The sequence below is a fragment of the Podarcis gaigeae genome (assembly GCF_964106915.1).
Source record: "Podarcis gaigeae genome assembly, chromosome: Z".
Classification (NCBI taxonomy): domain Eukaryota; kingdom Metazoa; phylum Chordata; class Lepidosauria; order Squamata; family Lacertidae; genus Podarcis; species Podarcis gaigeae.
In genome coordinates, this window is record NC_139691.1 from 33,701,111 (window position 1) to 33,717,332 (window position 16,222).

Sequence of the window (16,222 nt, forward strand, 5' to 3'; positions counted from 1 at the left end):
GACGAAACCCCTATAGCAGCCCCCCTACCACAGGTGACACCCAATCCAGAACCGGCAACACCTGTTGTCAGGAGATCAAGTAGAAGTTGTAGGACCCCACAGTACCTGAGAGATTACGTCTGCTGTGCTCACTAGGGGGGGAGGGGTGTTGTGTATTGAGTCAAAGGATTTTGTATCTGTATTATTATTGTCTGTATTGCATTAGGGTAAAGTAACTGCCTTTTGGTTCCAGAGGGTACAGCTACTATTGGTTCATTTAAGCTGCTGTATTTGGATCCTCTGTCTTATTGGTTTCCTCCAAAAGGCAGGACTGTGATTGCCTGATATTGTTCCCTCCAAAATGTATCCTTTCTAGCTTATTCCCTGTCCCTATAAATGTAGCTCTCCCCTCCTCAGTCTTCAGTCTTGTTGCTTTAATAAAGAAGTGTTACTAGAGAACTGTCTCCAGCATATTATGTCAAGAGAGCTGAAATCACAAACCCCACGTCACAACAGGTGTATGGTGTTTGCACTAGGGCTAGTAATTTTCTCCTCACACCTCCAATCAATGTGTGTATGTGTGTTCCTGACACCTGTATTGTTTGCCTCTTGCATCCCTCAGGCTGCCAGAAAGATGGCGCCTTTCCAAAGATGTCCCAAACTGCCCCCTCCCCCAGAGAATGATGTATGTGTGGCCTAGGCTCAGCTGGACCTTCCAAAAGCTCACTTGAAAATTACTGAGAATGGCTGGCCTCCATATGTCATTGGACCCCCAACTCCCATCAGCCCTACTCAGCCTGGCCAATGGTCAGTGCTGATGGAAGTTGTAGTCCAACATCGTTTGGATGGCAGTGCACTTTTTAAGATTATTTAGCTCTACCAATCTGAAAATGCTTACCTCGATATTCTGGAGCAAGAACATGGGAGGTTTCTTCAGCATACACCTCGTTGGTTTGCCTTTCTGCAGCAGAATAGCCAGATCCTGGCACAAAGGAGGGAGAAACAGAAAGTGACAATGCTCATCTCTAGATTGTCTACAACAGGGGTCAGCAAACTTTTTCAGCAGGGGGCCAGTCCACTATCCCTCAGACCTTGTGGGGGGCCGGACTATATTTTGGAGGCAAAAAAATGAACGAATTCCTATGCCCCACAAATAACCCAGATTTTAAATAAAAGCACACATTCTACTCATGTAAAAACACCAGGCAGGCCCCACAAATAACCCAGAGATGTGTTTTAAATAAAAGGACACATTCTACTTATGTAAAAACACACTGATTCCTGGACCTTCTGCTAGCTGGATTTAGAAGGTGATTGGGCTGGATCCGGCCCCCAGGCCTTAGTTTCCTACCCATGGTCTACATACCTGACATTTAGAAGACATCTGAAGGCAGTCCTGTTCAGGAAAGATTTTAATGTGTGACATTTTAATGTATTTTTAATCTTTGTTGGAAGCCGCCCAGAGTGGCTTGGGAAACCCAGCCAGATGGCCAGGGTACAAAAAATAAATTATTATAATATTATTATTATTATCCTTGTTCCCAGTGCTTTTAAAAACAAAAAAACAAAACAGGTGCCGGAATTCACCATGAATGCCTCCCTTGTTCTCTTATAATGGCAATGGCGCCATTGGTGAGTTCCAATGAGTTCTGGATGGGGGGAAAAAGCCCTGCATGTTTCTGTCCCAAATCAGAATAACATCACCCCTACAAAACAAAACAAAATCCTTCCAGTAGCACCTTAAAGACCAACTAAGTCAGTTCTTGGTATGAGCTTTCGTGTGCATGCACACTTCTTGTATCTGAAGAAGTGTGCATGCACACGAAAGCTCATACCAAGAACTGACTTAGTTGGTCTTTAAGGTGCTACTGGAAGGAATTTTTTGTTTTGACTATGGCAGACCAACACGGCTACCTATCTGTAACATCACCCCTACAATGATGCAGACTCTGCCAAATTGGTTCCAAATTTGTGCCAATGATGCCACTGCCCAGGGGAAGTCTTGAGTTTGGTTCTTCATCCCTCGAAATCATCTCGATCCCTGATCTGTCCGTTGGGGATTTCTTTTGAAATTTTGCTACTGATTACACAAATGCACAAGACGCAAACTGCAGCGGGTAGCCGTGTTTGTCCTGGGTAGGTGGGTGGGAGGGGAGACAGGTCAGGGGCAAAAATCCAGAAATGCAGGAAAATGTATTTAATAGGACTGACTGAAATGTCAAAAGCGTTTGACCTCCAAAGGTCTTCTTCAAGCCGGATGGTAAGAAAAAGAAACAAAGAGTGTCTGTGGAGGATCTTGGGGTATCAAATTTCAGTGGTGCCCTGTGTGAGACATCAGAATTAAGCACCCCCCCTCCCCGCTCCATTCTAAATCCTAGTTGCACCACTCCTAAGGCTCCACGCTCAATGTGACTGAACTGGATGTACTGCTCTAAATCCGCCTCTGGTGGGGTTGGTGGAGGGAGAGAAAGAATTATGGTGCGAATGATTTTTTTTAAAGCCCCAATCGGAAAATTAAGCTTTGGGACTTTTCTTCTGCCTCCTTGAGTTCTGCCTGTTCTACCTGTGCATTTGCAAATCAAAATCATACTAAGACAGCCACAAATTTCCAGCACTTTTTCATCACAAGCAAAGTGATTTTATAAATGTCTCCAAAGTTGTCTAGTACTTGAGGAGAGGCATTAAGAAGCTGTTTTCTGTTACGATCCATCATGCAAGTCTTGCAAGTCTTGGTTGCAACTTGTCATCTTCTGAAACATCCTCAAAAGGGCATCAAAGTTGGTGAATAAGGCACCTAGAAAGGTGAGGCTCTACCTGCTAAAATCCCTTTATGAATAGCATCTGGTGTTGAATTCAGTAGGTCAAGGGAGGGGAGAGGATGTACATTTGTGAATTGGGTTCCCAACCTCAAAACCAATCATTAGAGCATATACTCTCCGAAAAAAGTTCTTGCACAAATATTTCTTCCCAGGAGCAGCCTGGTTAGGGCTGCTGGCATGAACCACCAGACTAAACAGTTTTTTATGCCAGGTCTGTTAAATGCAGGAAGCAACATGGAGATGGCATGGAAGCAGAGATTGCAAGAGTGCAACTTAAATCTATTAAGCCTTTTTACCAGCTTCAGTTGGTAAGGCAGCTGCAACTATTTCCGGGTTGGGCTCGCCTGACCACTGTCAGCCATGCACTGGTAAACCTCCTCCAGGCTGGATTACTACAATATGCTCTGTGTAGTACTGCCCTTGAAGCTGACCCAGAAGCTGCAGCTAGTGCAAAATGTGGCAGCTCAGCTGCTCATTGGGGTAGAATATCACCATCTTACTACCTCGCTGCTGAAATAATTACACCTAGCTACAAGGCGAGGTTCAAGGTGCTGTTATCAGTGCACAAAGCACTTATACAGCTAGGAACCAGGATAGGCTTGGGATCTGCTAGGACCACCTCAGCTGCTACATACCCAACCAATCACTGCATTCTGTAGGAGAGAGAGCGTATTTTCCTTCATGGAGAGCCTGGGTTGCGGAGGGGTTAACCAGACACCCCCTGTTGCTGAGCAAGTTGGTTTGGTTGGCCCAAAGTATGATTGAACTCCTAGGGTTGCTGGGGAGAGTTTGATGTTGCCAATTTTGAGTGACAGCCTGAGTTGAATATATTCCTTGAGCGCAGCGCTGAGCTTCCTCTTTTTGTTGCGCGCATCAGATCACCCGCCCTAATTTTAGGGTGTTTGTTGCGTTTGACCTTGATATGCCTGTCATGGGGTCGTCTGCTTTTGGAGCAGGGGCCCAGTAGGAATTTTGTCCATTTGGCTGATTGGCTGGTGCCATTTGGTTTTTGCCTACTGCGTAGCAAAACGTCACAACTTGTAAGGTTTTTGGTTAGGCATTGGTTTTAGAAAATTGGTTGGTGGAGGGGTATGGATTGGCTGTGCCTGCCCCTCCAATGCTGCTGCTGCAAGGGTATTCTGTTAAAGGAATCCAGGGGCTCACCATGCTTTTGTCCGCACCCCTGTAAAGGGGGATAGGGCCACGCAAGAGCCCCTGGGAGCATTTGGGGAGAGGTGAGGGTCTTGTAACCAGCTCCATCTATTCCCCATAAAATGTTTTCCCTTACTAACTTCGCTGGCTTGCGGATGTCAGTTCTGTCCCTGGGCACATATAGTCACAACCAATGCCTAAGCAAACACTCTCATTGTTTGTATTTTAATAAAGTTGTGGCGAAAATTATGACAAAAACCTTAAACAAAAATGATGGTGTGAAGTGTGAATTTATTTAGGGGTGGCTTGGGGACCTCGACACACAACGCCCTGCACTTACCATCCTGTTAGGAGGTCTATTCTGCACAATACAGTGGTGCCTCACAAGACAAAATTAATTCGTTCCGCAAGTTTTTTCGTCTTGCGAGTTTTTTGTCTTGCGAAGCACGGTTTCCCATAGGAATGCATTGAAAATCAATCAATGCGTTCCTATGGAAACCGCCTTCAGACCAGGTCCAGGGACAGTCTGTCCCCCGACCTCTTCTGAAGGCTGGGGGGGGACAAGGGCTTTTCTTCCCACCCCCAGCATTTTAAAAAACCCCGGGACTGCAGAGGACTTCTCCGCTGTCCCAGGGTTTTTTAAAATGCTGGCGGGCGGCAGCGAAGGCTTTTTAAAATCGCCCCGGGACAGCAGACTTCTCAGAACAAAGCGGGCCAAAGTTTTTGCTCCCCCCCCCCGTCTGCCTTCAAAAGCCGTCCGGGATAGCGGGAAGTGCTTCCCTGCTATCCCGGACCGCTTTTAAAATGCTGGCGGTGGGGAGCAAAGCCTTTCGGCCCCCGCCGGCCTTCCTAGACCTCTTCTGAAGGCCGGAGGGGGGGGGAGGCTTTGCTCCCCACCGCCAGCATTTAAAAGAGGTCCCCGGAGATTTCCTTATGGGCTTTGTTCTTGCGAAGCAAGCCCATAGGGAAATTCGTCTTGCGAAGCAACTCGCAAACGGAAAACCCTTTCGTCTTGCGGGTTTTTCGTCTTGCGAGGTATTCGTCTTGTGGGGCACCACTGTAATGGAATCGAACCTTTTGCATGGCAGAAGTCCCTCCCAATGCATATCAGAGAGGCACCGCTTGTATTACCTGCGAAAAATGTTCACCTTCCAACAAGCCTTCTGAAACCTTTATTCCACTTGGTATCTGTCTTGAATCTGAACAGATTTTATCTATATGCTGCTGTCTTAAACTGGTTCTTTTATAGTTACAATCGTTTTTGATAATCGTTTTTATGTTTGCAATTGTTTTAACTGCTTTTATATGTGTACCTGTTCTATATAGCTTATTATTTTGTGAATCGCTTTGGGGTGCCTCATGGAAAGTGATTCACAAATGCGAGGAAATAAAATGATAGCGAGGGTGATGATGATGAAATATTCACTGGCTACTGCAGCAGAAGACTGCCCCTAGACCATTCCCTCTACGAACTCATCCACACTTAGGCTTGTCCCATGATTTCTAGGTACAGGTTTGAGGGGTTCTTAATTTGTCCTGCCACTTTCCACAGGAAAAACCCACCGTTTGCAGAGAACATCAGTTGGGGTTTCTGCATATTGACCTTTGTTCTGATTCAGTGGTAAAAAAAACCTGGGTTTTTCCAGGGAAAGCTGTGGGGCAAAAGGAAAACATCTCAGACCCATGCCTAGAAATTATGGGACAAACAGAATTTATCATGGGACTAACAGAAGTGTGGGTGAGCCTTATTTCTGATGCTTAGGCTGTAAAGCTTTTACGCAGTGAAACCAGCAGGCTTAGGGATGCCCAAGGTTTGCAGGTGCACATTTTTAGTAATAATAATTAAAAAATCACCCTAAGAGAGAACCCCTCTTCCTGAAACAGCTCATAAGGATTGAGTATACTGTGTCCCTGGAATCCTGCCAGCCTGTTGCTTTTAGTTGGGAGGAACAGAATGAAGTGATTGGAATCAGCAGCACTTGACGCTACAACATTTTGTTACACGTCTAATTTGTTTCATTAAAAAACAGATTCAAATTGCTTTCTTTGTTGGGGGAGTTCAGCTGCTATAATCAACTATTCTAAGAAACGGCATTATGCAACCTTTCTATGAAGACGCAGACCAACCTACAGTTCCAATCCACACATGAGTCTGAGGGGGGTAACATGCCTTCACCCAAAACGTGTAGGGCACCTGAACCCTCCCTAACCTATTCCTAACACAGATTCCAGGGGGGGGGGCTACTTTTTACATCTATCCATTATTCCTACTTTCTGCTCGCTGCTCTATAACCTGTTACTGATCCATAAGAGGACCCCCTGTCCCCTTATCCCATAACTGCTAAGCTTCTCAAGAGCCTTTGCTGATTGAATCTCCAACCGTCTAATATCTGCTGGATCGCCCTATTCATATGCCTGACTGAGGATAAGGAAGTTTCAAGTGTTCGCTATGATGTAATGCTGGGCAGGCTCAGGATGCCTTTTCCAAACGGTCCTTTGGGTACCCAACATGTGGAAAGCTTGCCTTGCAATGAGGTGTCTGCGTAAGTTTTCAGCAGCAGCAGCCTCTAAGAAAAATCTGGGATCCTACTTGTAGGATTATTGTCCTTGGAAGAACGGTGATGCTAACATGGGCGTGGTGAGGATTCTTTGTGGGGGGGGGGGACAGAACCAATGTGATTGGTCAGTTAAGTATTTCTATTGTTTTTCTTGATAGTGTGTAGGGGGGAGCAGCTGCCCCCCTGCCCCCCTGGTTACGCCTATGTATGCTAACCAAACCCTCCCTAACAGTTGGATCATTTTGAAGGCTGTCTTTTCCTGTGTGTGTATGCCAGAAGGATAGATTGCAAGCATCTCTTTACTTTCTTTGCTTTAGACAAAACAAATGCAGGGTTGTGTGTGTGTGTGTTTCTTTCCAGTGTTTCCACAAAGATCAGTGAAAGACATATGTGGAGACAAAAATATCTTTTATAGTGAATTGCAGCAGAATAAATTTGGATCCCAGATGAATGAATAAGAGCTGTCGGCTGGCATTCCAACCCAATTAGGTCACATTTCCACTGGGTTCCCTCTAATTCCAGAGGCCACAGTTCATTCCCCCCATCACCCAGGCACTCTCATGAATCATTCCTGTTCCTGTTTGTGAATGGACCCACCTCTTAATTTTAGCATCCATGCTTGAAACGAGGCACAACGTCTTCTGCGTTAGCTCTGAAACCACATATCTGCTAAGCAAAAGACCAGATGTTTCCGTTGCCCTGCTTGAGAGCATCGCTTCATGTCTATAAGAAGCCTGAGGCTGGCTAAGTGCAAAATACCTAGGATGGAAAAGCTGCTCCCCGCCCACTGCCGCTGGCAATGATGACTGGGATGCATGCTGCACATGCCCAGAGACACTGTTGCCTTGTATGTTTCAAGAGAAATGACCCAGCACTAAAGGCCAGTGTCAGGAGTCAGTGCCATTGAGCTTCTGCCAAGGCCCACAGCCTAGCCCAGCAGGGTCCTTGAAGCCAGTTCCTGGAACTCCTAGTCTTTTTATTTGTGCTCCTTCCTGTTGCTGCCTGTGCGGTCTGACCTCTCCCAGTGTGTGAGCACTGGTGGAAGTGAGGAGGAAGGAGGAGGAGCAGCTCTTGCTCACCTTCTCCAGGTTTGGCTGAGGCTCAGAGGCAAGGGCCAGTTGCAGCACCTGGTATCCTGGGGCAGCTGCCAGGACTCCACTTACTGATGCTTTCTCTGGTCCCTGTTACATTTATTTCCTTGGTCCAGTATTTTGATTCAAGTTGGGAATCTTAATGGTGTGTAGACCAAGCTGCTTGGAGCACTGCCTCTTTCTGGCTAGCAAGCTTCCCATTGTTTTGCAATGGGAAGTAGTCAGGAGAAAGGAGCAGGGAGAGGATGAATACTAGTCTAGACAGCATCCCCATGGAGAACATGTACACACCACACACAATGACGTCCTGTGGGGTACTACCTTCCCACTCATAAATTGTCCTTCTCCAATGTCATGTTCCTGCACCACCAGCCTCTAAGGAAAGTCTGATGTATGTCTAACCATCTCCTTACAAGGAAAGGGCTGAGTCAGCCTTCATAGCCCGTAGTGGTTGTACCTCCAGCAATCACAAACGTGGCCACACTTTTCCAAGATGGAAATGAAGAAATCTAAACCAACTTTTCACCACAGCTCATAGCTGGGGGTTGAGAGATAGACCAGCCTTGTCTGAACCAAACCTAGCATTGGTGCTGCAATGTGGGCAGAGTTATCTTAGATTCACATGGCACAAGAACTGGAGATATGCTGCCACTGAAACAAATTTGCCTACCATACCCAGTGGCTACTGGCAATCATGTGCTATCTCTGCTGTCAGAGACAGGTTGTTTTAGCTGCTGGGAATCATAGAATCATAGAATGGTAGAGTTGAGAGGGACCCTGAGGGTCATCTCGTTCAATCCCCCCCCCCCCCGCCGCAAGACAGGAATATGCAGCTGCCCCATACAGGGATCGAACCTGCAACCTTGGTGTTACCAGCACCAAGCTCTAAACCATCTGAGTTAATTGACTGCTGTTGCACTCAGATCCTGTTTTGGTGCTTCCCATGGGCATCTGGTTGGCCACTATGAAAACAGGACGCTGGACTTACCCAGGAGGACTCTTCCTATGTTCATAATTGTTTTGGGGTTGTTGCTTTTTAGAGAGGGTGGGGAAAACATTTCCTGCTGAAATCCTTTTCTGTCTTGTTGCCATTAAAGCCACAGCAGCCTGGCCCAGGAAAAGGACCCAAGCTCGTACAGGCAGGGCCTTTTAAGCTCATGCGCATGTGGCAAAGCACATCTGTTGCAAGGTTTCCCAGAAACATTTAGACAACTGCAATAAGAACTGTGTCTCCTGAAGATATTTGCTTGCCTAACAGTGACCAGGCAATGGATGGACTTTTAGCGGAACACATGAGAGCCAAGAGGCATAAGAAACTCAGAAGCTTACTAGAGGAAGGAAAGAGGATTACTCACTGCCAGCCCCCCAGTCCCTGTCAACACCCCAACCCCACTGCTTACTGCCTGAAACCGCTCCAGACAAACCATTGCTTGCCAAGTGGTCTCCTCATCAGCCAGAGACAGGACATATGGAAAAATTTAGCTCCTGCTATTGCAGGAGGAGGGGGGCAGAATTATATTTACTTCAATCTAGGTATGGTCCTAACCCCAGATGCGTATCTGTCTGCCCTCCCTTGCCCCCATCAAAGCAGGAACCACAGTTGTTCCACGATGGGTTATTATTTGCAATGCTTTTGTGGCGAAGGAGATGCAGGATGCTCCCTCCCCCTTTCCTATTGCCTATCCCATGGGGGCTTCTTTGACAAAGATACCCAACTATTGTACAGACTGACTGTGGTCTTGCTCGGGTGGCAGCTGTGGCCAGAAGGAGACCACAGCTAATTACAATGTGTATAAAAATAGATGTGCCTGTCTCAGACCAAGTCTGGCTATAGGTCCATTTGCCACTCTACTGTCCTCCTCAAGTGGCAACCAGATCTCTGAGGCCAGGGGTCTTTCCTAGGCCTGTTACCGGTAGTACTGCATGGCTGCGAGGGCAGCAGTGGTGGTGCCTTCACTATGGTGCTGGTGCTGCGCTCTCTGGATTGGAGCTGAATGTGTGTACACACCTGTAGGTAGCCTGCTGTTACCTGCTGTTGAATTGCACTTGCCTAAGGGTCTGCTACCCAAGGAAGGCTACCATTGAGAAAATGCAAAAAGTCTTACCACCTTTGTTCTTAAGGTTATCCCCCCTCCCCCTGCCTGACTTTGGTACTGACTTGTCAGTGCTTACCTTCATACCATGTGGAGGAGACCATTTTGGCCCAGAGAAGCAGCAAGAGGGGGGATGCTCCTCGGGGCATCTTAGCATGCGAATGGAGATTCCAGATGGCAGGGTAAAGATGAAGGCAGAGCTGCCTGAGAATTCAAGCTGAAAGCCAGAATAAGAGGCAGGACGTCAACAACCGAAAGCAGCAAGGCCAACCCCAACCCTTGCTAATGCTTAGGCATACACACGTAGACTCTATATATTTATTTTTCTTTTCAAAAACTAAGCTAGCACCCTAAATGTTTGAGGGGCAAAGATGCAAAAGAAAGAAAACTATTTTTCTTCTTGAAACTGATGCACATTTTATTTTGTTTCATATTTGTATTTCACTTTGCCAACTGCCAGGCTGAGCTTAAAGCAACACATTCGTTACAGTAACAGAGCACTGATGAATAAAAATATTTTCCAGTAAGGAAGAAACATACAACAAAGCTGCAGTAAATACAACAGAAGAATCAAATCAATAAGGAGCAGCAAAACCACAAGATACAAATAAATCACATTGGATATTGTCAGCATCGCCCTTGAGCCAGTGCCACCAACTGGACTCATACATTTCAGCCCCGAATGGGCTAGACGAGCTGGGTAGCACTTCCAGAGACCACCTTCTGCACAGGAACAGGTCAAAGTGCTGTGGACTCACAGCTTAGAGTTGTGAGCACCGGATTCACTCCAACAAGAAGACACTCGTCGCACAGCATAGTATAGCAGAGTATAGCAGAGTATAAACGACTCGGAGAGCAGCTCTGTAGAATATCTTCTTTTATTCTATCTACAGCTATAATACACAACTATGTACAGAGCTAAATGAGGTCTAAACGAAAATGCTGAACTGCATTGAGTGTCTGCAGCTGCTCTTAGCAGCAACCTTATCTATACACACGATCTCTCTCTAACACTCAGTCTTTCTCTCTCTTTGATGTGAGGCTGGAGTGGAATAAGTAGAGAGCAGAAACCGCCCATCCTCTCTGGAGAATCAGCAGAGAACATCAGCAGATTCTTGGATATGGGAGGGGTGAAATCTCAGATATATGTTAAGAATGCCAGCTCACCCTGCTGAAACCACCAATGGAGGCACCCAACGTGCAGATCTCTCGCTCATAATTTTTTGTAAATTTTGACATTTTTGAGTTTTGATTTAAAAAGTAGTGAATGTGTCTCAATACAGAATTCCTAGGGCACCTGAAGCAGGTTGCATGTGAAAATCTACCTGGCAAATAGCTGGTAGACACAGTGCTGATCACCTGCTTGGAAGGCAGGCAAATACCAGTTCCCCCGCCATCACCTTCCCAGAAACAACTGGTGCTGCATAGGCTGCAGATGTGGAGTGGTTCCCCGTGAAAGGACCATCTTGATTTGACACCCCTCCAGGCTCGTGTATTCGGCAGCATGTCCTTTACACCATAACAGTGCATTTGTGGTGGATTCATTCTGCCTTATATTAGGCTCCATTCAGACGGCACTTTATTTGCTGCTACCTGGCTGTGTACACACTCCTGTTTACTCTGCACCCTTGTTAGTTTGGGAAGCCAGTGTACACACAGTGTACACAATCTGTATCTATATATGGTATCTATCCTGTTTTTTTCTTAGGCAATACTGTATTTTGGTGTGTTTTCTCTCATATCAGATTCAATCTGAATTGAGGAAAAGAGCAGCCGGGCTGCATTTTAAGCCAGTAATTCGTACATAGACCCTTCCAACTGGTTGTTTGCATATATTACGCATGAGCCAAAAGTGTCCGTCTGTTAACAGGGGAGGAACAGGCTGGAGGCTCAAGAGGGGGGGAAAGTCCTTGGCAGAGAGGCCCACAACAGGCACTGCAAATTACCGGTAATAACAGGCAGACCAAAAGAAGTCAATCTTAAGGTGAAGAAGCTTCCCACTGCAGAAGGACAGAGAGATGTATTTGTGTTACTTGAATTGCTTCTTCAGGCTCTGTATCATCATCTTATGAGATTCATTCAGTTTGCTTCCTCCTTCCTAATAAACAGCACCAGTGATATTAAGTTACAGACAATTGGCACTTTCAGATGACCTGTGCATTGACCAGTCATCCTGCTCTGTTTCCAGGGAGATTTGATGATATTGGTTATTTAATGAGCATTTGTCTCAATTTGTTTGCAGGGAGGTTAGATGGTGTTGCATCAAAGCAAGAGTTATTCCATACTTTCCCCATCACTTTCCTTCCTGCAAAAAGTCCAATCTTTTGAGAAAGCAGGTTTGTCACACAAGACCTCACAATCTACTATTACAAGACCTGAATTTGCCGTTATGTGATTGAATTCCCCTGAAAATAGTGACAGGTCTGGAAGTGTCTTGTATCTCGTAACAAAACAGATGCTAACCTTAAGGTTTACTATAGATTGGGATAAGTGACCTCCAGGTGCCAAGAGAATATAATTTGTACATCAGAGGGGCGTGTGTGTGTGTACTGATGATAACATTGGGGGACATGTAAAACAGGGACAGAGAAAGAAAGAAAGAAAGAAAGAAAGAAAGAAAGAAAGAAAGAAAGAAAGAAAGAAAGGGTGTGTGCATGGTTGGCCGGGAAGCAGGAATTATTAGCAAATAAACATTGAGTAAGAAATGCCTTGACAAATACACAGAAGGAGGCTCACTGACGAATATCCTGATAAAATCAAAACAAATTAGAGAGTCCAGTGGGTAAAATAAAACTATCCAGTGAGTTCAGCTGGCACATCCTTCTTGATGCCTGTTTTGCATTAAAGGATAAAAAACAATAAATTCATATTTACTAACTGGTCTTGCAGAGGGCTTTTTTTTCCCCCCCAAAGGGCCAATATTCCCCAATATTACAGAGCACAGGGCAGCCTGCTGAGCTGGAGGTAACCTTTCTGTACTTGGCGCTCTGACTGTGGTCAGGCGGGTTTGGCAGGATTGGGATAAGGAATTTGTGGCCCTCCAGATGATGGTAGGCTCTCAGTCCCATCAACTTCCAACACTTTGCTAAACCACTATATGAAGCACCTCTCACCCCCAGTTAAACAGCTCCCCTGAAGCAGTCTGCTGTTCCTCATGCTGTAATTAGCAAGGTCACATGAACTTCAGATGTTATGGTGTTTTACCTTTTTATGTATATAGGAACACATAAGCTAAGCAAGCCATCAAAGTTTGACGCTGCCATTACAACTACGTGCTGGGCAAAAAAAGTACTTCCTTTTTCGTGACCTGAATTTCCTATTCCTCCGTTTCATTGGATGATATGGGATTCCAGTATTATGATAGAGGTTTTTTCCCCTTCCCTAGCCACTTGCTTGCTCTCCCATTTTAAAGCTAGAAAATTGAGGCTGAGAGGTAGTATCTTGCCAGAGATTAATCCCATTAAAATGTAAGCTTTGAACTCAGCACTTTACCAAAAGGAGCAGCATGCTAAATTTTTTTGCAGCATATATTCTTTCCCCCATTCTATCTCAAGGTGGTAGGACTATTCTACTATCCAATGCATTAAATAAGGAAGGAGGTCAACTTGTAGAAAGAGTTTAGCAGGGAATTTTGTGTCTTGTGTCTATCAAAATCCCCCCCCCCCCGCCTTCTACTAGAATGATGTATGCGGGAAGCACGTTCACAACCTGCAGCATCTGCAACCCCTTCAGCACAGTGTCTGCGCACATGCGGGTTGTGATTCAGCGCTTCTGCACATGTGCAAAGTGCGATTTAGCGTTTCTGTGCATGCATAAGCACTGAAACCCGGAAGTAACCCGTTCCGGTACTTCTGGGTTCGGCACAGTACGCAACCCGAAATTGCACAACCCAAAGTGTCTGTAACCCAAGGTATGACTGTACTGAGCAAGAGACAGTGGTAGTCAACATGGTCTGTGTACTTCTGGGTTCGGCACAGTACACAACCCGAAATTGCACAACCCGAAGTGTCTGTAACCCGAGGTATGACTGTACTGAGCAAGAGACAGTGGTAGCCAACATGGTCTGTGGACTGCAATTCCCATCAGCCCTGCCAATCTGGCCATTGGTCAGGGATGATGGGAGTTGTACTCCCACAACACCTTGAGGACACCATGCTGGCTACCCCTGCTATAAGACTGGCAGGAACACCTGTCTTCATCTCTGGCTGTTTCTTCAACTTTGTGTCGTTTTATCACCTTCTCCCCCTCACTCTTGCCTGATAGGATTACTGTGTCTTGATCATAGTACCTTCTACCAAACGGAAATGCAACATGTGCAGCTTTCCCTGCTGAGTTTCTGCCCGTCACATAGGTCTTAAAAGACACAGGACCCTGGCCAGGAGGGACAAGGGAAGATACAGTAACTAAAGGAAGATGCCAGGTTTTTGTCTTCGGGGTAGAAGTCCAGGGTGCCACTCAGAATGAACAAGAGGAACCCCCAAACACATCCGGGCTGGCTTGCCACATTTTGAAGTAAGCATAAAGTCCTGATTTGTGAGATCCCAATGAAGTAAGAGGGCTTGCAGCTTACATATTTATACAGGCAAAGCAATGCTTTAGAGATGATACCAATTTGATAATGTTAGAATACCAGTAAAAGTAGACAACTCTGGGATAAAAATAGCTGGTTTCAGACAGAAATTGAAAATTTCATTCCCTCCCCATGTGTTTCCTGATGTTTTTCGACTGTTCCTAGCATTTAAAAATAAAATAAAAGCCACTATGTGTTATTATTGTCATATGCTGGTGCTTACTGTTCTCTACTGTTGTCATATTATGTTTCATTCATAAGCCACTTTGGAAGGCTAGTCCGGGGAAAAACAGGGTACAAATTCTTAAATAAATTAAATACTGTAAAAAGATGGGCCAATCATTTGATGCAACTTCTTAAAGCAGAAAGGCAACACTACATACTCAGCATCTCTCTCTCACACCCCAATGACACACGTTGCAAGTTTCCATCTGTGCAAAACGGATGTAGATTTATAAATATTTATGCCACAGTCCTAGGTATGGCTACTCAGAAGCAAGTTCCAACTCCCCAGAAAAGTGTGTATGGGATTGCAGCCTTAGGGTTGTAACCAACCAAGTTCAGTATATCCACTGAAATTAATGTTAGTCCTGTTCATTAATTTAAAGGGGTCTACTCTGGGCATGGCTATCTTAGCATACAGCCCATATCCCCCCCCCCCAATTATGTAAGTCGCTTAGAGAATCTCAGCGCAAGAGCGGCTAATAAATTCATTGAATAAAGTAAAATAAATAAGCTGTCCATCTCCCCCGTATCTTTTCTGTCTGTTGCAAACAGAGAAGCAAAGGACTGACAGAAGCAGGTTCTCTCTTACCTGCCTTGCCCGTGAATTGGTGTGCAATTGTGCCTTCTGGTTCTCTCTCTCTCAGTCCATACAGGAGTCCTCTTCTTTAACTTTCTCAAAACAAGTGGCTTGTTCTTACCGGCTTCCAGACTCAGCTAACGCTGCCCAGATGTGGGGTAGCCTGCAGTTGCCAGATGTTTATTTAAAGCTGTACTCTCTCTCTAGAGAGAGAGAGAGAGAGTCAATGAGGAAAGGAAGGGGGGGTGAAGAGAGCCAGGCTGCTAAAAAGAAATCTTACTCAATGATTCACTGAGTGCAGAACATGCAAACCGCCCCCCCAGCAGGGTTAAAGCAACATAAGCAGCCCCCTGTACAATACTTCAGATTTCATGAATCATAAATTCATGGTTTAAAAGGAAGGCATTCAGTAAACCAAGACACTAGCATGTTTTCTCACCAGACTTTTGTAGGGCAAGGACAATGTGCTAAGACTTTAAGATTTTGGTTCTTGTGTGGCTGTGCATATGCCATACATTTGAAGCACCCTCTCCCCAAAGAGTTCTGGGAGTGGTAGTTTGTGAAGAGTGCTGGGAGTTGTAGTTCTGTGAGGGGTGAACTACAGTTCCCAGGATTCTTGGGCAAGAAAGTGCTTTAAATATCGATGTGCCACTCTTAAAATAAACTATTCCTATGGCTTTACCCACACTTACCTTTCCTCCAGTCTTTCCAGGCACAGTCTGTGTCTGAACGTCTCCCCCCCCCCCGGAGCTTTCTCTGAGAAAACCCGCTCTTTAGCGCTCAATTGAAGCATCAGCCCGCAAAAAAACCGGACCACATAATGGGAACAACTTTGTCTGGGGAAAAAGAGAGCTCTGCAATTATGAGGCAGTATGCAAAAGCCAGTATGGTTAGTTACAGTGTTGGACAAATACTGTACAGTGGTACCTCTGGTTAAGTACTTAATTCATTCCGGAGGTCTGTTCTTAACCTAAAACTGTTCTTAACCTGAAACACCATTTTAGCTAATGGGGCCTCCCGCTACCGCTGTGCCACTGCTGCACGATTTCTGTTCTCATCCTGAAGCAAAGTTCTTAACCTGAGGTAATATTTCTGGGTTAGTGGAGTCTGTAACCTGAAGCATATGTAACCTGAAGCATATGTAACCCAAAGTACCAT

General features: G+C 45.5%; 1 protein-coding gene across 4 annotated transcripts in view; it reads right to left on the reverse strand.

Annotated features, from left to right (window-relative positions):
* Positions 1-16,222, reverse strand: part of SRPX2 (sushi repeat containing protein X-linked 2) — a 35,388-nt gene that overhangs the window by 17,733 nt on the left and 1,433 nt on the right. For 2 of the 4 annotated variants that reach the window (XM_083722958.1, XM_083722956.1), the window contains exons 1-3: positions 15,077-15,293; positions 9,772-9,909; positions 878-961 (exon numbers count right to left, since the gene is read on the reverse strand). In XM_083722958.1, the coding sequence (XP_083579084.1) occupies positions 878-961; positions 9,772-9,841 (154 nt within the window). In that variant the 5' untranslated portion in view covers positions 9,842-9,909; positions 15,077-15,293. Of the gene's footprint in view, positions 1-877; positions 962-9,771; positions 9,910-15,076; positions 15,299-16,222 lie in introns of those variants that run through there. The other 2 variants (XM_083722957.1, XM_083722959.1) reach the window with 2 other exon arrangements.